Source organism: Panulirus ornatus, chromosome 64, assembly GCF_036320965.1.
Source record: "Panulirus ornatus isolate Po-2019 chromosome 64, ASM3632096v1, whole genome shotgun sequence".
NCBI classification, from domain to species: Eukaryota; Metazoa; Arthropoda; class Malacostraca; order Decapoda; family Palinuridae; genus Panulirus; species Panulirus ornatus.
In genome coordinates this window covers 7,845,239-7,865,296 of record NC_092287.1, presented here as the reverse complement: position 1 = coordinate 7,865,296, position 20,058 = coordinate 7,845,239, and the positions used below count along the sequence as shown (strand labels likewise).

Genomic DNA, 20,058 nt, shown 5'->3' with positions numbered 1-20,058 from the left:
ACACACACACACACACACACACACACACTCACACACACACACACACACACACACACACACACACACACACACACACACACACACACTTAATCTACCCTCCTCCTCCCCTGTTCAAAAAGGAAAAAAGATGCTCCGCGGGGGTGTGTGTGTTAACGGCAAGCGAGCAAGATTGTGAGGTAAATAAATGATGACTTGGTTACGCCTGTAGCAGGGTGTGGCGGACCACCACCACCCTGCCGGAGTCTGGCAGGGTGTGGCGGGCCACCACCCTGCTATAGTGTGGTAGGAGTATGGCGGACCACCACCCTGCCGGAGTCTGGCAGGGTGTGGCGGACCACCACCACCCTGCCGGAGTCTGGCAGGGTGTGGCGGGCCACGACCCTGCTGTAGTGTGGTAGGGGTATGACGCCCAAACCCCTGCTTGACTGTAGCTTGGTCAGCCCATCAAGACGCTATTGAACTGGTCGTATTCCAATCGCTGCGAGCGTCATGAGGTAGCGGAAGGCCCTCTCAAGAGGCCTGCTTTCATTCTCCTTCCACGAAACTGGAAAGAAAATGAGAGGCGGGTGCGGGAGAGGGGTTCAGAAAACGCTCTGGTGCATCTAGGAATACTTGAACCACTGGATCTCCTTGGTTTACCTAACGGTTAGCGCTCCTCACCGTGACGCATTCACGGGCCGCCCACGGCCCGATCGCATAGGTTCGAATCCTGGTTGCGACAGTTCGTCCACAGCCAACCCAGCTGTTCGTCCTCCCCCTCGGAAGGAAATTAAGAGTTACATGGTGCAGTAGTTATAGAGGCGGGTTGGCAACAGTCTTTTGTTTTTTTGATGTCTTTTCCACACAACTCCCATTTTCTCTGTCCCCATATTCCCCTTCCACACCTCACTCCAGCCCCCCCCCCCCTTGACAAGTCGTCCGTCCGCAGGGTGACCGGGGGGGGGGGGGAATGATGATGTAAAGGGCCTTGTTCCCCTAACTGGCGACAGCCACACACCGGACAACCCCGACCTCCCTACAAAACACATCGTCCCAGGGATAATGTAAGATTCATACCATCACGGAGGAAGGGAGTTGGAAATCACAGGGTTTTTTTTTGCAGGGGACTTGGGTAGCCTGGATGCGAGAGAGAGAGAGATGGGGGGGGTTGGGTTGGGCCAGCTACCACCGCGTCTTATCAACTGGCTCACTAAGGGGATGGCACCACCTTTTCCTTTCCATTCCTACGCTGACGGTCGCAGAGCACTGCAGGTCGGAAAGAGGATGTGTGTGTGTGTGTGTGTGTGTGTGTGTGCCTCGTCTTCTTAGCGTAGGTTGCTAGTGGTAGCGTACAGTGTGTTGCCGCCGCCCGTATCAACATGCGAAGCCAAGACTCTTGTTTTTTTTGCCCTTTCAGAGCGTTTGACAGGTCGCTTCTTGGGGAATGTTACTTCAGGTCTCTCTCTCTCTCTCTCTCTCTCTCTCTCTCTCTCTCTCTCTCTCTCTCTCTCTCTCTCTCTCTCTCTCTCTCTCTCTCTCTCTCTCTCTCTCTCTCTCTCTCTCTCTCTCTCAGTCTGATGCTAAAGAAATGTACGCGTGTACGTGGTGCACAAAATATGTTAATACACGAAAGCGACTCAGTACTTATGAAATGTACGTATATGCGTAAGAAATACACGTATATACTTCAGAAATGCACGGAGATACTTATGAATTATACGTATATGTGAAAGAAATACACGTCTATAATTCAGAAATATACGGATATACTAATGAAATGAAAGTATATACGTATATGTTTACTGATGTCACCAGCGGTAATCAAAGCGTTTAGCATACACTGGTTTGGGGTTGGTTAGAGTTGGGGAGGGAGGGAGGGAGGGTGTCCTATACGCCAGAGATTGCTCTGTGAGCGAACAGATCTAACCTTACATGGGGCTTGATTAACTAGGCTGTTTGATGATGCTGGTGGTGGCTCTCGTCTCGCTCCTGCATCGGTGACCAACATCGATCTAAGGGCCACGTCTGGACCTTGGCTTAATATATATAAGTCATCCTTGTGCGTCGGTTACCGTGATGTGATACGCCATTATACCCCTTGTGATGGCAATATTAACTTCATTTGCCTTCAGTCACGTGCTGGTGGAGTGTGTCGGGACCTTGTTGTCTCATAATTGGGAGCTAAAGTGTTTAGAAGATTTTGGTTCTTATTTGCGCACTGAAAACCATTGTATATTAACATGGTATTTTATATATTTTTTTTCCGTAATCCTCGTAGAAGTCTTGTCTTCGCACATCCTGCTGGTCACAAGGGAGAGCGCGCGCCCTTACACCTTCCTTAACCTTCTCTTAACGCCCCCTCCCCCCCTACGCCACCCCTCTTGGTGGGAGAGAGAGAGAGAGAGAGAGAGAGAGAGAGAGAGAGAGAGAGAGAGAGGCTGAGTCTGGAGGAAGATTCATGGAGAAGGTAAACAGGGCCATTGTGTTTGACTTGTTGTTTTTCTTGGGAAGGTGTCAGATATTGGAGAGGGGGAACGTGCACGAGGGAGGAGGAGGAGGAGAAATCCTCCCTGTGATCCAGTGTTGGATATTGGTCCTCGACGACCAGCACAAGTTTCTGATAAAAAGGAAAAAGACGCCAGCCAGGTGGCCGACCCTCGCATACCCCCCGAGAGACCCGGGGGTTGCTACTGTAGTGGGTGGTTGTACACAGACGGAAAAAAGACGGGATATTTTATTTGCAGAGCTGATGAGCAGTGTGCAGTGTCTTTACATAGCAGCTGCATAGTGCTGACGGCGTTTACATAGCAGCTACATAGTGCTGACGGCGTTTACATAGCAGCTACATAGTGCTGACGGCGTTTACATAGCAGCTACATAGTGCTGACGGCGTTTACATAGCAGCTGCTTAGTGCTGACAGTGTTCACATAGCAGCTGGTTAGTGCTGACAGTGTTTACATAGCAGCTGCTTAGTGCTGACAGTGTTTGCATAGCAGCTGCATAGTGCTGACGGCGTTTACATAGCAGCTGGTTAGTGCTGACAGTGTTTGCATAGCAACTGAAGAAAAATGAATATATATAGTTTTTCAAGTTACGTGGTTAAGCGGACCGTTTTCAAAGGGCATGTGCACGACCATGCAACTGTTTGGAGGACACATGATCAGAGAGAGAGAGAGAGAGAGAGAGAGAGAGAGAGAGAGAGAGAGAGAGAGAGAGAGAGAGCAGTTCCTCTGTGGTAGGGTGGTAAGAGGTGACGGTGTGTGCCGAACGGGTGTATGAAGCCAGACGGTTTACACAGTGAGCAGGTTGCACGTGACGAACAGATTTAAAGAGCATAGGCGCAGCCAGGATTTTGACGCAGGGAATTGATGAATGCACCTGGCGTGTGCGAGAGAGAGAGAGAGAGAGAGAGAGAGAGAGAGAGAGAGAGAGAGAGAGAGAGAGAGCAACTTGATAAAGAGTCTGACACGTTTGACAGCGTTATTAGACGGGGCTGATGTTGTGTGAAAACGTTTTGCAGGTTTTACGTTTGTGGCAACGTGGTAGACACCGGATCGTTTATTTTTTTTTTTACGAAGGTGATGGACAGAATTCATTCGAATCTAATGCAATCGAACGTGCTGGCTTTACCAATATGACTCACAAAACTTAACTCACCTTTTCCCTTGCTCCACAAACTAGTTTTCTCTCTTCCCCTCTTTTTTCTAGATATTGCTTCGGGTTTTGCCCCTGACCCCATGGCTGCCTGCACTCCGTTGCCAGAAGCTAGACCGCGCAGTGCTCGCAAGCGGCATGATGTGATTATCCTGTGGCCGTTCCGTACCTCGAAGATGTCTGTTTCCTTCCTTACACCGCTAAGCTTTAGGATTTACCTCCTCGTCTCTCTCTCTCTCTCTCTCTCTCTCTCTCTCTCTCTCTCTCTCTCTCTCTCTCTCTCTCTCTCTCTCTCACTCTCTCTCTCTCGCCCCCACCTTCACTCGAGCAGAGGTCGCCTGTAGGAGCCGGAGGAGGGAGGGCTTCCTGTAGGACTCGAATGTGTCTTTAATTGTAGTCGGGCGTCTGTGTAATCGAGACGGCTGGTGGGAGGAGGGGGGGCGCACACACACACACACACACACACACACACACACACACACACACACACACACACACACGGGTGCGCATCCTCAGGCGTCCGTACGACGTGGGCCTTGCGCTACATCTGGGGGGCGCCGTCAGAATCCTTACGTCTCAGGGAGCTCTGTCGCGGGTGTTTGTTAGTAATGGAGGGGGAAACCCCCCAACCCCCGACCCACCTCAACCCCAACCTTCCTCCTCCCACCCAACCCCCAACTCCACCCTACCCCGACCTTACCCGGCATTTCGGACACTCGTAGAAACGTCTCGAGAAAAGCGGGGAGCGAGCGAGTCGGTCGTCTGCGATGGCGAGGCAGCGGAAACGTTTGTACCATCTTAAAACGTTTGTTGTTGTTCTTGTTGTTGTTGTTGTAATTGTAGTTGTATAAACGTGATGTGTGTCAATGATTATCCTTGAAAGAGCTGTATGATTGTCTTGGGAGCTGGCGAGAGAGAGAGAGAGAGAGAGAGAGAGAGAGAGAGAGAGAGAGAGAGAGAGAGAGAGAGGAGGTGGAGACCGGAGTCCGAGCCACTTGAGTGGCTTATATTGCTTCCTCCTCCTGGTGTGGGGGTCGAGGGATCAGTGTTTGTGACTGTTATTGACGTGTCCACAAAACTTATTCGTGGGAGGGGGGGTTGCGGGGGGCGGCTAAGTCCGGCAGCCCGAGAGAGAGAGAGAGAGAGAGAGAGAGAGAGAGAGAGAGAGAGAGAGAGGAGAGGGGGAGAAAGGAGAGAGAGAGAGAGAGAGAGAGAGAGAGAGAGAGAGAGAGAGAGAGAGAGAGAGGAGAGGGGGAGAAAGGAGAGAGAGAGAGAGAGAGAGAGAGAGAGAGAGAGAGAGAGAGAGAGTGTGTGTGTGAGGACGGGACTTCAACTTCCCCACACCAAATAATGAATCACAAACTTTATTCTTGAGCTGAAGTTCTCTTCTTCTGTGTTCGCCCCCCCCCCCCCACCACACACACACACACACACACACACACACACACACACACACACACACACACACACACACAGGGTTTGCAACACCATTACATGTAGTGCCCCGGGTTCACAGTGGGCGTGATAGAGGAAGTAATCTTTATATTCATATATATATATATATATATATATATATATATATATATATATATATATATATATATATATATATATATTTATATATATATATATACGTGTGTGTGCGTATGTGTGTGTGTGTGTGTGTGTGTGTGTGTGTGTGTTTACGCAACCTTGGCGTTCAGGAGACGTGACGCGCTGTAAGCTACGCCCTAAGACGCACAAAGTGGCGGGCGCTATGCCAGCGCCACCTCCATCGCCCGAGGTACAGAGAGCAAAGATGTGCTAAGGGAACCCTGGAAGGGGTACACACACACACACACACACACACACACACACACACACACACACACACACACACACACACAGGACACGTGAGTATTAGGAAGAAGGAATATGAAGATGACACAAGATCACAGCAGACCAGGAGAGAGAGAGAGAGAGAGAGAGAGAGAGAGAGAGAGAGAGAGAGAGAGAGAGAGAGAGAGAGAGACTGGGAGCTTGGCCAGGCCTGGGCCATCGGCAGCAACAACTTCAGCAGCAGGGCAGGTGGATAAGTGGACTTAGGTTAGTGGTGGAAGGTGCAGGTGGACACGTGCACGTAGGTCACTGGTGGAGGGTGTAGGTGGACACATGCACGTAGGTCATTGGTGGAGGGGTGCAGGTGGACACGTGCACGTAGGTCAGTGGTGGAGGGGTGTAGTTGGACACGTGCACTTAGGTCAGTGGTGGAGGGGTGTAGGTGGACACGTGCACGTAGGTCACTGGTGGAGGGTGTAGGTAGACACGTGCACGTAGGTCACTGGTGGAGGGGTGTAGGTGGACACATGCACGTAGGTCATTGGTGGAGGGGTGCAGGTGGACACGTGCACGTAGGTCAGTGGTGGAGGGGTGTAGTTGGACAAGTGCACTTAGGTCAGTGGTGGAGGGGTGTAGGTGGACACGTGCACGTAGGTCACTGGTGGAGGGTGTAGGTGGACACGTGCACGTAGGTCACTGGTGGAGGGGTGTAGGAGGACACGTGCACGTAGGTCAGTGGTGGAGGGGTGTAGTGGGTTAAGACCATTCTCCCAGCTCTGGTATACACGGTGCTCGTCCTTACGTTGCTGCAGCTCCTGTCGCAATGGGTGGAATATTGCGAGACAGTCTTCATCTCCGGCTCTCTGTAAAATGGAGGTTCATTTAGAAAAAAAAACAATGGTTTTGGAGTGAGGAAAAAAAAAAAAGAAACAATATAAAAGTTTACATTTGTTCCTGTACACTGCCTGTAAATTGTGTCGACGTAAGAGCAGTGTTCAGTTACACCAGAATTTGACTCGGGTTTTCAATCTAGAGCGTTGGGCTCGGGGGGAGGAAACACACACACACACACACACACACACAGAGGGAGATGGTCATTGTCCTCTGAAGAGGGGAAAATGTTTTCCTCTCCTCCGGAAGGGAAAGAGTGAGCGTAGGATACGAAGGGTATAACGTACCGTCATTACAGTGTACTGGTACGTCCTTCTACGGGGAGGGTGTACAGTTCACGGGGGCGGGTGGGAGCAGCGCTACTACACTCCTAGAGAACAATGTTGGCAGCCAGCTGGGAGGCGCTGTATCACGAAGGTGGCGAAGGTGTCACTTGGTGGCAGAGAGGGGTTGATGATGTTGTGTTGGCGTCTCGAGGGAGGAGGAGAGGAAGCCAGTGTGTTCGTGGGTTAACTTGGAGGGTAGATTGATGGCGGGCGGATCATCACACCTCCTTCGATGGGCCAGGTTCCTCCTCACCCCCACTCACGTACTCTAGACGATGAGGATTCTTGTATCAAACTTCTGAAGTACAGTAGCTATAGCCATCTGCCATCTCTCGGCTCTTGGATATCTCGCTCTTACGTGGACGGAAAAAGTTGTGGTTCAACAGGTGAGGACTAGGCTGACTTACCCAGGGTTAAGGGGGACTCCCTGTTAACGTAACCGAGACGAAGGTGTGGTTCATCAGGTGAGGACTGGGCTAATTGCCTAGAGTTAGGGGGGGGGACCAGCTTTTGTGGTTACTGTGGGGATGCCCAGTACATGATGATACACATTCGAAGTCTGGTGTATCAACCCATTATTTTTCTGCCGTCCGTTTCCCTTCTGATTACGACTCCATTTATATACCTTTATCTGCGTGATATCTAAATTCTCATCTTCTCTCATGTGTCTTGTCAGTTGATTATATTCTCTTTGGTGTTTGACGAATTGACTCTTCCTCTTTTTTTTTATCCTTTTGTGTTTTTGTTTCAGTTTGACAGCTTTGCTGTAGGTTAAGGGCGCCTGAGTAGTGGTGGCCTCGGATTCTCAATTTTAAGTCATCGTCTCTTGCATTTCTCTGGCAGGTATTATTGGCGTGGGTCTGAGCTTGTGTTCTCCATGTCTTGAACAGACTGGAGTGATTTGCGCCCACTGGACACATATATATATTATTGGATGCTGGATCGTCCGTCATTTCTGTGTGTGTGTGTGTGTGTACGAGTCGGGGGATTCGAAGCTGTGTCTGTGCATCCGGTGCTCTCCCATGACCTATCCGTCGTGTAAATATATCAAGATGCCTATCTGAAATTCCATCGCAACCGATACATTTCAGATTGAATTTTCCTCTCTCTCTCTCTCTCTCTCTCTCTCTCTCTCTCTCTCTCTCTCTCTCTCTCTCTCTCTCTCTCTCTCAGGCAGTGATAGTTTTTTTGGGAAGTTTTAGAATATTATTTATTGTCTTGATGTACAAAGATGAAAGCATTTTAGTGAGAGTGTAGGTGAAGGGCACGTATCTAGGGGTGGGTGGAGGCCAGTACAGAGCGTAGTGCAGTGGGTACAGTACGTGGACGTAAGAGGGTGACTGGTGCGCTCGAATAGGGCCCAGGGACCCAAAGGTGCCTCCACTCCCGTCAGAGAGGGAGGTAGGTTTAGGATACCCCCTCCCGTTGAGGGGTGGAGGTAAGGTCTTGGATACCCCACTCCAATCCGAGGGGGGGGGGGGGGTAGAGAGGTCAGGGACACATCCAATACATGATACGTAGTTACTGGATAGTGAGCGATGGTGAACAGCAACACAGGTAACAACAGCACAAGCATTGCACACTGTTTATAAATGATTGTGGTATAATTTGTTTCCATTAAACTATTATGATGTTAGGCCTTGGGTTCCGCTCTGTCATCTGTGGTGTTGGAATACTTTAGATTTAGTGGTCAAGGAAGTTGATCGTAACCCCCCCCTTTTTTTTTTTTTGAGTAGGACGTCTCGACCTCATGGGTATAATGGCGTGACCTTCGTATGGTCAGATCAAAGGCCAAGGAGCGTACCATCGTAGGCAAGGGGGTAAGCCACCTAGTCAACAACAGAGTCTCTTGATGCGTCTGTATGTGTGTGCGTTACAAGGAATGAGCTGAGGTCATCGTATGACGTAGCGCGACGATGTCCCTAGGCTGGTCAGAGGTCAGGTATAGCACGAGAGGTCACTGCTGGCGGGGGTCAGGTTCGCTGTGGCACCAAGTGACTCCCATGCCAGTCGGAACCACTAAGAAAGGACTTGTAAAAGCTGCTGACACCCTCCTCTCTGGAACGCTGACGAGGGACGTAAGTGATCATTACCCATTCGGCACGGCAGGTGTGTTACGACGGGTCAGCCACACTGAGTAACACCAGAAGATGCCTAACATGGGGGGGGTTAAGAGGAACCAAGAGAGTCATCCACATGCTTGAACCCGTCCCACTCACAACATGCAGGTGTTAGAAATAGCATATAGATGTCTCTGTCAAGACGCCGCTACTCGTCCCCCGCGCCTCCGCCTCCCTCACCTCTTTTTCATTGTCTAGATATCCATAGATCAAGCATCTCGGTGAGAGTATGCCCCGGTGAACGTCTCCATAGTGAACGTGACCCCACCCCCTGCCAGGTTGAACGTAGGGCCCTGCAGGCTGCAAACACCTTGGTCTAACCCCCCTCTACCGAACTGCGGAGAGGTACCCCCTGAACGCGCAGCTCCACCAGAAGTTACGGTGAGGTGTAGAAGTAAGGCCGGGCCGGAGGTGGCAGGCTGGAACGAGGAGAGAGGAGCGCTAAGTTGATGATGGTAGTCAGTGGAGTCTCCCTTCAGGCCGAGATGGGCTCTTGAGGGAGGAAGGGGAGGGAGCTTTTACCATGTAGTAGGTAAGTGAGTGAATAGGTTCTGGGTGAACGTGGCACCTTGGACGAAGCCTGGACACTGAGGTTCGTTGGTGGAGACACGAGGACTGGTTTCCTACCCCTGTCTCAAGGCTTGGGGGTGGGGGAGAAGGGACTAGTGAATGGTCATGTGGTGGAGTTGGGAGGTGGTGGTGGCGTCGTGAAAGACGGGAGTTCTGAGAGGGTCTTGCATATTGTCGGCTGAAGAAAAGCCTGGAAGAAAAAAAGGCAGTAAAATGTGGGACGTCGGAGCTTTAGAAATTAATGGTCATAATGTCCTTTTTTTTTTCTTTTTTTGCCTCGCCTCCATTATACACAAGGCTAATGCAATTACGGAATTTTTTTTTCAAATTGCTCGCATGAGGGAAAACTTGTCCTTCATATCATTTTCCTCATCTTTACAAACTTGTGAAGCTTTTTTAGATCAAAGTCCGGTTACTCAGCCGCTTCCTCCTCCCCAACACAGTCGAGTCTTCCATCCCCAACTTGTGGTGAATAAACCAGAGGTGGGGATTGGTGGGCCAAGATGGGGGCATTAGCGAAAGGGGATGGAGGTCTGAGGATTAGGGCCAAGATGCGGTTAATGGATTGGCTAATTGGTGTTAAGATTAGGGCTTTCTCTGGACTACAGATCTACACATTAACTGGAGCCGCCAGGTTAACACACAGAGGCTTCCGATCCTGGTGAATTAAGGCAGGTCGAGATGTAAACAGAGGCGCCGGATCCATATGAGATTACGCTGCGCTGATTATCACAGCAGGAGTTATGGTAACGCAGATAACGAACACATCACATAGAATTACGTGTGGGATTATCCCAGATAATAATGGTGTAATATGAAAACGGAGGAGGGACGCGAGATCGTAATTGGAAATTGTGAGCGCGACTGATGGTAACAAGGCCCTTAAAGAGTCCATTATTGATGGCTAATGAACTCCCGGTGGCAACACTCGAACTGCCGGTTCAGTCACTTCGGAACAATCAGGAAGGTGATTTAGCTTTATTAGAGGTAGTTAGAGGGTTTATTAATATGTAGTGACCTAGCTGACTAGTAGATGGGTCGAGGGCTGAGTCAGACTCATGTTCTGCCACAAGCTTGGCCTAGGGCCTGAGTCAGAAGCCCCCAGCCGTGCCCCCAGTTCCACTTAGGCCTAGGGTGACAGACGAGCCATTAAGACCATTAGCACCCTCGGCTGACGAGCAGGGTAAACACACTCCACCAGAGAGGGATGAACTGGCGCAGCTCAGGCACCCAATTGTCATGTGATACTCTATACAAATGTGTGAGATCTTCACTTGTTTTTTCTGTCACGTTTTCTGACTCTCCTTCGTTATTTCTTTGGTTCTGTTGCTGACGGTGATGCTTTCTCATGAGTTACCGTATGTATTTGGAAGATGGACGCCAAACGATCCTTGAGTAACCACTTGGCTAAGGCTCTACGAGCGTTTGTACGAGTTGACCTTTGACCCCGAGTTTTATTGGTCAGGTCAAAAGCTAGCTTGTTATACTCAAGACGAGCGGCGGATCACCTGATGATTCGCCTCCTCCACCCCCCCACTCAGCGTCATCATAGGCTGGGTTAAGTTAGGTCGTGTTAGGCAAGGGTAGACGCATGAGAACCTTATAACCTGACTTAACCCAACCTAACTTAACCAAGCTTAGAAAGACTTGTGTGTGTGTGTGTGTGTGTGTGTGTGTGTGTGTGTGTGTAGGGGAGGATAGGTGGGTAATTTTCACCCGCTCTCTTCGGGGAAAAGGCGCAGCGGACTTAGAAGCAGCTGGGTTCGTTGAGATGGAAATATTCCCGTCATCACCCGCGTCCCTAAGTGGTTCACATTCATGTGTCTGGTGGCGGCGACATCTGTCATGTTTACCGGGCCTTCCGTCATCACGAATTGGTGGCTCATTGACTGTGTGTGTGTGTGTGTGTGTGTGTGTGCCTTTGCCCTCGAGGGCCATCAGTCACTGCATTGCCTTCCCCTGCCTGCGTGACACTCACCGCCGGTCCCCCCTGACGTCCGCCAGGGCTGGCTGACGTCGCCATAGTTCCGCTGACTCTCACCACCGCGTCCTGACGTCCGCCAGGGCTAGCTGACGTCGCCATAGTTCCGCTGACACTCACCACCGCGTCCTGACGTCCGCCAGGGCTGGCTGACAATCGCCATAGTTCCGCTGACACTCACCACCGCGTCCTGACGTCCGCCAGGGCAGGCTGACGTCGCCATAGTTCCGCTGACGCTCACCACCGCGTCCTGACGTCCGCCAGGGCTGTCTGACCGTTGACGCTTACCGCTGTCTCCTGACATCCGCCAGCGTTGGCTGACATCACTGCAGTCCGCTGACGCTCGCCACCACCGCTGTCTCCTGACATCCGCCAGCGTTGGCTGACATCACTACAGTCCGCTGACGCTCGCCACCACCGCTGTCTCCTGACATCCGCCAGCGTTGGCTGACATCACTGCAGCCCGCTGACGCTCGCCACCACCGCTGTCTCCTGACATCCGCTAGCGTTGGCTGACATCACTACAGTCCGCTGACGCTCGCCACCACCGCGTCCTCCTGACATCCGCCAGGGTTGGAGTAGGTGGCTGACTCTCCCTATTGCTGTCTGTTTCATTTTACTATCCCGTATTTCATGTATCCTACACCTCCTCCCCCCCCCTTCCCCTTCTGACGAGAGGGGAGGGGGAGGGAGACACTGTGGGTCCCTGGACCCCATTCTAGCCCCACCTGTCAGCAACACTCCTATATCGATGTGTTGTACCCACTGTAAGCTCTGTACCGGCCTCCCACCTCCCCCCTAGATATGTGCCCTCCATCCACCCACCCACACACACTCTCTCTCTCTAAAAGGCTTTGTCTATATTAATCAAGACAGAAAATGTTATTTAAAACGCTAATATGAAACACTCTGCTGACTGTCATATTGGTTGTCATGGGTTGATGATGACTGATGACAGTCAAAATGTTGACGGGATGAACAAGTCTATAGCCAGCTGGTTTGGGTAACACTGTGACGGGGTCGTCTGTAGCCAGCTGGTTTGGGTAACATTGTGACGGGGTCGTCTACAGCCAGCTGGTTTGGGTTACTGTGTGACAGGGTTGTCTATAGCTAGCCATATGGTTTGGGTAACTGTGTGACGGGGTCGTCTACAGCCAGCTGGTTTGGTTAACACTGTGACGGGGTCGTCTGTAGCCAGCTGGTTTGGGTAACATTGTGACGGGATCGTCTATAGTCAGCTGGTTTGGGTTACTGTGTGACGGGGTCGTCTACAACCAGCTGCTTTGGGTAACAGTGTGACGGGGTCGTCTATAGCCAGCTGGTTTGGGTAACAGTGTGACGGGGTCGTCTACAGCCAACCAGCTGGTTGGGTAACAGTGGCGGGGTCGTCTACAGCCAGCCAGCTGGCTTGGATAACTGTTATGACGGGACCGTCTACAGCCAGCTTGTCTGGGTAACCATTGGTGGGGGAGACCAGCTTGCAAGTCTGTCTAGGTCAGTCAGATGTAGACACCACACTCTCACCCCTCACACCCCTTCCTGTGAGCTTGTCATGTGGGTCCTGTTGCTCACGGACCGACGATGCCATCCACAAGTACCCTACAGGGACCTCCCGTGACACTTAAACACTACGAAGGAGAGAGTGATCGAGCGCTCGCGGGGCGCGAGTCCCTCGACGAAGGCGATGAACACCCGTGAGCGGCTGGATGTCGTGGGACGGGCTAAATAGAATGGGCTGTTTTTTTCTTTTTTCAGCGTGGCGTGGAGGTCGAGCGCTTGAACCTCTCCTCCTCCTCCTCCTCCTCCTCCTCCTCCTCCTCCTTCTTCCCCAGCCAACATCATCAGTCCTCATCACCTTCAACTGTGGGGCGGACTGATCAGATCCTGCACGTTTGACCAGACGGAGGATGAAAGGAACGGTGAGAAATGGATGACAATCACCCTGACCCACACACGCGCCCCTACTCCCTCCTCCTCCTCCCGATGTTCATGGGTGTAGGGGGCTGCTCAAGGGGAGTCGGGCCGTCGTATTGGTCGTAAAAATTTGGGACTGTCATGAGTTTCTAGGGGATGGGAGATATCAAACTGATCTTTATGAGGTTTTGGTGTCGCAAGAAAGTGGCAGGTTAGAGGAGCGATCTCGCATCTCAAGCTAAAAGTCTGAGTTCTTGTGATAGATTACTTTAATCTATAGGAGAAATGTGAGGGTTAAATCATTCCCCCTCAGGACTTCGAAGTTAGCTCGTGCCAACGAGGATGTCGCACGGCCTGTGCAAGCCGAGGAGGGAGTGGTGACCCCGGCCTCACCAGATGAGGCTCAGCAGGTGACCGCTGAGGAGGGGAGTGTGCCACACAGCCAAGGCATTGGTGACACCCCGCACGGCCTTACCAGGTGAGGCCCGGAAGCCGAGCACCGTTTAGGGCAAGTGCCACGTAGCTCATGATGACACACACACACACACACCACACCACCTCCCCAGCCATACATCTCTTCCCTATCGTCCACCGTCGGAGCAATCAGGCGTTGCGAGAGGCGGATATTGAGCCCCTCACCAGCGGGAGGAGGGACAGAGAGAGAGGCTGGCTAGCAGGGAATGGAAGGGGTGAGGGAGGAGGTGACAAGGATCGGATAATGAAGTTTTCGTGCCATTAACTCATCGATTCCCAGGTTCCTCAATGTTTGGTGAGGGGCGGGGAGGCTGGCTGGTAAGCGAGGGGGTTGGTGCCCCTCCCGCAACCAACCCCCCCTCAACCAGCCAGCCAGCCGACCAGGGAGTGGGGGGAGGTTGTAAGTGGCACCTCAGGCTAGTGGGATAGAGCGATGGGAGGGACCTGAGCACGAGGGTGAGGTAGGGAAAGGGAGAGGCAAGTTGGATAGGTGGCTAGTAGCTGCTTGGTCCAGCGTCACCATCCTCAGGAAAGGGTATTGCTCCAACCGTCTGCAAGCCCTATCCCTTCATCTTTATCATCTACCCGCTCTTGCATCTGGAGCTTACAAACCAGATACGCCATACTGCCAGGGAGTTCGTACGTTCCGAGACTAGTGTCGACCGGGAACATCGCGATGACTTCGCACACAAGAGGGCGTTGGTTGTGTTTGTGTGGTGACGTCTGATGGACGGGAGTCGTTCTAGTTCAAGGTGTTGGTGACGCCTCCAGCCCGTCCATCTAAGCATAGACTCTTCCCTCACCACCTTTTTATCATTTGTCATCCTCCCTCTCTGCCTTGCGGGTCTTCCTCCCCTCCCAGCCATGCTTGCTATTCTCCCCTCCGTCCAGGCTTACCATCTTACGTCCCCATCCCATCCTCTCCGGACATCGTCATCCTCCCCCCTTCGCCCAATCGTAGTCGCTTGTCTTCTGTCTCCACTGTGACTCTTATTTTCCTCGTTGGTCTTCATATCTTTCCTCCTCTTTCTCATACCATTCTCTCTTCTCCCTTCTTACTTTGTCTGTGAATTTCACCTTATCCTTTCCATTCATGCTTATCATCTTACACTTTTTCTTTGGGATTTGTTCTTCCATCTCTCCCTTCATTTTTTCACCCCCCACTTCCGTTCTCTAGCCAAGCAGCATCATCTGGGGACATGACGAGCCAGGTCACGTATTTTCTTCTCCCGCCCTGATGCTAATATCCTAACTGCAGCCAGCTGTTAGCGACAGGAAATTGGCTTCCATCATTATTCTCAAGATCTGCCGGAATGTTTCCTATCGTCTCTCTCTCCCTCCCTCTCTCTCGTCTGCAACATTTATGCCAACAGCAGCTTTAAAGGTTATAGGATGACAGGGCTTGGGGACTGGGGACAAGCCATTCCCGTGTTAATACATCAAGTGAGAGACGATATTGGTGCTGTACATAGTACTGAAGTGTAAGAGAGCGTGTGAAGGAGTGGACACAGCGGCTGTGAGGTTGACAGCAGACAGAGTAAAGTGGGCTGAACCAGCGAGCTCTACAGAATTATGATAGAAGTTAAGTCATTATCAGAGTTGTGTGGAAAGTCTTAATGGGGCGTGGAGAGTCGTGGCTGCACCTGGGTGGAAAGTCGTATGATGGAGAGAGTACGACCGTAGGGAGTTAAGACACACGGAGTCGCCGGCAAAGTTAAGGTAATATGTGGTCGCAGATGTTGAAGGTCCGCGGGATGGTTTATGGTCCCAGTCACTCCTCTTGACCTCAGTGGGTCATGCTGAGTTTACACGTGTGGTTAAGTGGTGAGTTACACATGTCTGGTGGTGAGTTACACATGTCTGGTGGTGAGTTACACATGTCTAGTGGTGAGTGACGCATGTCTAGTGGTGAGTTACACATGTCTAGTGGTGAGTTATACATGTCTGGTGGTGAGTTACACATGTCTAGTGGTGAGTTACACATGTCTAGTGGTGAGGTACACATGTCTGGATGTCTAGTGCTGAGTTACACACGTCTAGTGGTGTTACACATGTCTGGTGGTGAGTTATACATGTCTAGTGGTGAGTTACACATGTCTGGTGGTGAGTTACACATGTCTAGTGGTGAGTTACACATGTCTAGTGGTAAGGTACACATGTCTGGATGTCTAGTGCTGAGTTACACACGTCTAGTGGTGAGTTACACATGTCCGGTGGTGAGTTATACATGTCTAGTGGTGAGTTACACATGTCTAGTGGTGAGATACACATCTCCAGTGTTGAGTTACACATGTTTAGTGGTGAGTTACATATGTGGTCTGTGCGGTGTCCTGCCCTTTAGTGTCGATTGAGCGTATTTAAAAGACCTGATTTTTTTTCTTTCTTTTTTGCTGCAACTGGATGAACAAGGTGCAACCTCTTCACATTTTTATTATCTGCTGGTAGTGTGTCGTCCATCTTGATATTAAGTCTGTAATATCTTGTCTGCGTTCTTCAACAAAGACTTTATTGCAGGTTTTGGGTGGCAGCAGAGAGAGGGGGTCTTAAAAATTCTATACCTACTCCCATTAAACACTTATTTGAATTCCAAAAATACTGACCCTATTTTTTTTTTTTCCTTTTCTTTTTTACTCTCTTAACTCAGCATTCTGTTATATTTTCAACGGTTGCGTTGGTTAATAACATGGCGTGCTTTTAGACCGTTTTTGTTGCTCATAAATATTAACTTTAGCATCAGAGCTGCACTGGCATTACATTTGCTTTTTAACATTATATATATATATATATATATATATATATATATATATATATATATATATATATATATATATATATATATATATATGTGTGTGTGTGTGTGTGTGTGTGTGTGTGTGTGTGTGTGTGTAATTATTCTGTGTCTTTTCACTGGCGTTCATGTACGCAATTAGATTTTTTTTTGTTTTTTTCTTCCCGTTTCAGCGCATGCGCAGCAAGCGTACGATGAATACAATTACGACGAGTATGACAACCTCAACGAGTACGAGGAGCCCTACGACACCCCAGAGACCCCGCCCATCTTCCTGGACAACGCCCAGCACTTCTCCGTCGAAGTTGGTGGAGAAATCACCTTCCCCTGTGACGTGGAGAACCTAGGTTAGTAACAGGTTTCTCTCTCTCTCTCTCTCTCTCTCTCTTTTCTTATCTTCAGCAGTTGATCAGTGTACAGGTCCCTGGTGGAACAGCTTTGTTATTTAGAATCTTAAGTGATAAGGAAACGCGCTGTTGATCTGACGGAGGCACCAGTCATGGAGCAGGAGCCCTTGCAGATGTCAGTCATATATATATATATATATATATATATATATATATATATATATATATATATACCTCCTGACCGTGACGCATCCACGGGGGTCCCAGGGTCGAGCGAATAGGCTCGAATCCTGGATTCGGCAGTCGGTCCACAGTCAGTCAGCTCAGCTGTTCATCCAGCCTAAGGGGTTTGGTCGATAAAATGAGTATTCATATTCATATATATGATCACACTTGTCCTTGATGATAGTATGAAGGTGAAATCGCACTCCAGTAGGAGTTCATATAACTTTATTTAACATGTAATGTTTTCTATACATGTGGCACGACATGTTTCGTGGAGACAATCCACCTCATCATCAGGTGCCATTCCTTAACAAAGTTGTTTAAATCCCAACATCACACTTGGTTGCCCGCCGTACAACGCCACTCGTTCTAGGCCAAGCAATGTCTGCTATGTCTGGTCGTAACCCTTGTAAGGTAGAGTGATTAAGGAGGGTCAGGTGGCTGGGGTTGACCTGGGTAGCTGGATGTGTCATGAACAATTATTTTTTTACGTTTTCGTGTTTTGTCAGTTGTCTCAATGATTTGGTTAAGGCTAGGATGGGCTAATACTAAGAACTTTAATTTGTCCCCAGGCAATTTCAAAGCCCATCCTGGCTTTTACCAAATCATTATGAGAGAATTGACAAAACACGGAAACATAAAAAGTTGTTCATGACGCACCCAGCTACCCAGGTCAACCCCCGCCACCTGACCCTTCTTAATCACCCTCCCTTGCAAGGGTTACGACCAGACATAGCAGACATTGCTTAGCCTAGAACGAGTGCGTTGTACGGCGGGAACCAAGTGTGGTGTTAGGATTTTGATAACTGTTAAGTACTGGCACATGATGAGGTGGATTGTCTCCTCGAAACTTGTGTATAGGGGAGAAAGAATACTTCCCACGTATTCCCTGCGTGTCGTAGAAGGCGACTAAAAGGGGAGGGAGCGGGTGGCTGGAAATCCTCCCCTCTCGTTTTTTTCAATTTTCCAAAAGAAGGAACAGAGAAGGGGGCCAGGTGAGGATGTTCCCTCAAAGGCCCATTCCTCTGTTCTTAACGCTACCTCGCTGACGTGGGAAATGGCGAATAGTACGAAAGAAAAGAAAGAATATATATATATATATATATATATATATATATATATATATATATATATATATATTTTTTTTTTTTTTTTTTTTTATACTTTGTCGCTGTCTCCCGCGTTTGCGAGGTAGCGCAAGGAAACAGACGAAAGAAATGGCCCAACCCCCCCCCCCCCCATACACATGTACATACACACGTCCACACACGCAAATATACATACCTACACAGCTTTCCATGGTTTACCCCAGACGCTTCACATGCCTCGCTTCAATCCACTGACAGCACGTCAACCCCTGTATACCACATGACTCCAATTCACTCTATTTCTTGCCCTCCTTTCACCCTCCTGCATGTTCAGGCCCCGATCACACAAAATCTTTTTCACTCCATCTTTCCACCTCCAATTTGGTCTCCCTCTTCTCCTCGTTCCCTCCACCTCCGACACATATATCCTCTTGGTCAATCTCTCCTCACTCATTCTCTCCATGTGCCCAAACCATTTCAAAACACCCTCTTCTGCTCTCTCAACCACGCTCTTTTTATTTCCACACATCTCTCTTACCCTTACGTTACTTACTCGATCAAACCACCTCACACCACACATTGTCCTCAAACATCTCATTTCCAGCACATCCATCCTCCTGCGCACATCTCTATCCATAGCCCACGCCTCGCAACCATACAACATTGTTGGAACCACTATTCCCTCAAACATACCCATTTTTGCTTTCCGAGATAGTGTTCTCGACTTCCACACATTTTTCAAGGCTCCCAAAATTTTCGCCCCCTCCCCCACCCTATGATCCACTTCCGCTTCCATGGTTCCATCCGCTGACAGATCCACTCCCAGATATCTAAAACACTTCACTTCCTCCAGTTTTTCTCCATTCAAACTCACCTCCCAATTGACTTGACCCTCACCCCTACTGTACCTAATAACCTTGCTCTTATTCACATTTACTCTCAACTTTCTTCTTCCACACACTTTACCAAACTCAGTCACCAGCTTCTGCAGTTTCTCACATGAATCAGCCACCAGCGCTGTATCATCAGCGAACAACAACTGACTCACTTCCCAAGCTCTCTCATCCCCAACAGACTTCATACTTGCCCCTCTTTCCAGGACTCTTGCATTTACCTCCCTTACAACCCCATCCATAAACAAATTAAACAACCATGGAGACATCACACACCCCTGCCGCAAACCTACATTCACTGAGAACCAATCACTTTCCTCTCTTCCTACACGTACACATGCCTTACATCCTCGATAAAAACTTTTCACTGCTTCTAACAACTTGCCTCCCACACCATATATTCTTAATACCTTCCACAGAGCATCTCTATCAACTCTATCATATGCCTTCTCCAGATCCATAAATGCTACATACAAATCCATTTGCTTTTCTAAGTATTTCTCACATACATTCTTCAAATCAAACACCTGATCCACACATCCTCTACCACTTCTGAAACCACACTGCTCTTCCCCAATCTGATGCTCTGTACATGCCTTCACCCTCTCAATCAATACCCTCCCATATAATTTACCAGGAATACTCAACAAACTTATACCTCTGTAATTTGAGCACTCACTCTTATCCCCTTTGCCTTTGTACAATGGCACTATGCACGCATTCCGCCAATCCTCAGGCACCTCACCATGAGTCATACATACATTAAATAACCTTACCAACCAGTCAACAATACAGTCACCCCCTTTCTTAATAAATTCCACTGCAATACCATCCAAACCTGCTGCCTTGCCGGCTTTCATCTTCCGCAAAGCTTTTACTACCTCTTCTCTGTTTACCAAATCATTTTCCCTAACCCTCTCACTTTGCACACCACCTCGACCAAAACACCCTATATCTGCCACTCTGTCATCAGACACATTCAACAAACC

The 20,058-nt window shown here is 49.6% G+C and overlaps 1 protein-coding gene across 6 annotated transcripts in view; it reads left to right on the top strand.

The window, feature by feature from the left end:
- The window catches only part of LOC139746344 (protein amalgam-like), a 532,453-nt gene that overhangs the window by 481,773 nt on the left and 30,622 nt on the right, over positions 1-20,058 (top strand). For all 6 annotated transcript variants that reach the window (XM_071657517.1, XM_071657513.1, XM_071657516.1 and 3 more), the window contains one exon: positions 16,690-16,863. Coding sequence is in view for 4 of the 6 variants with exons in the window: in XM_071657513.1 (XP_071513614.1) it covers positions 16,690-16,863 (174 nt within the window). In the remaining 2 variants the exon portion in view is untranslated. The remainder of the gene's footprint in view (positions 1-16,689; positions 16,864-20,058) is intronic.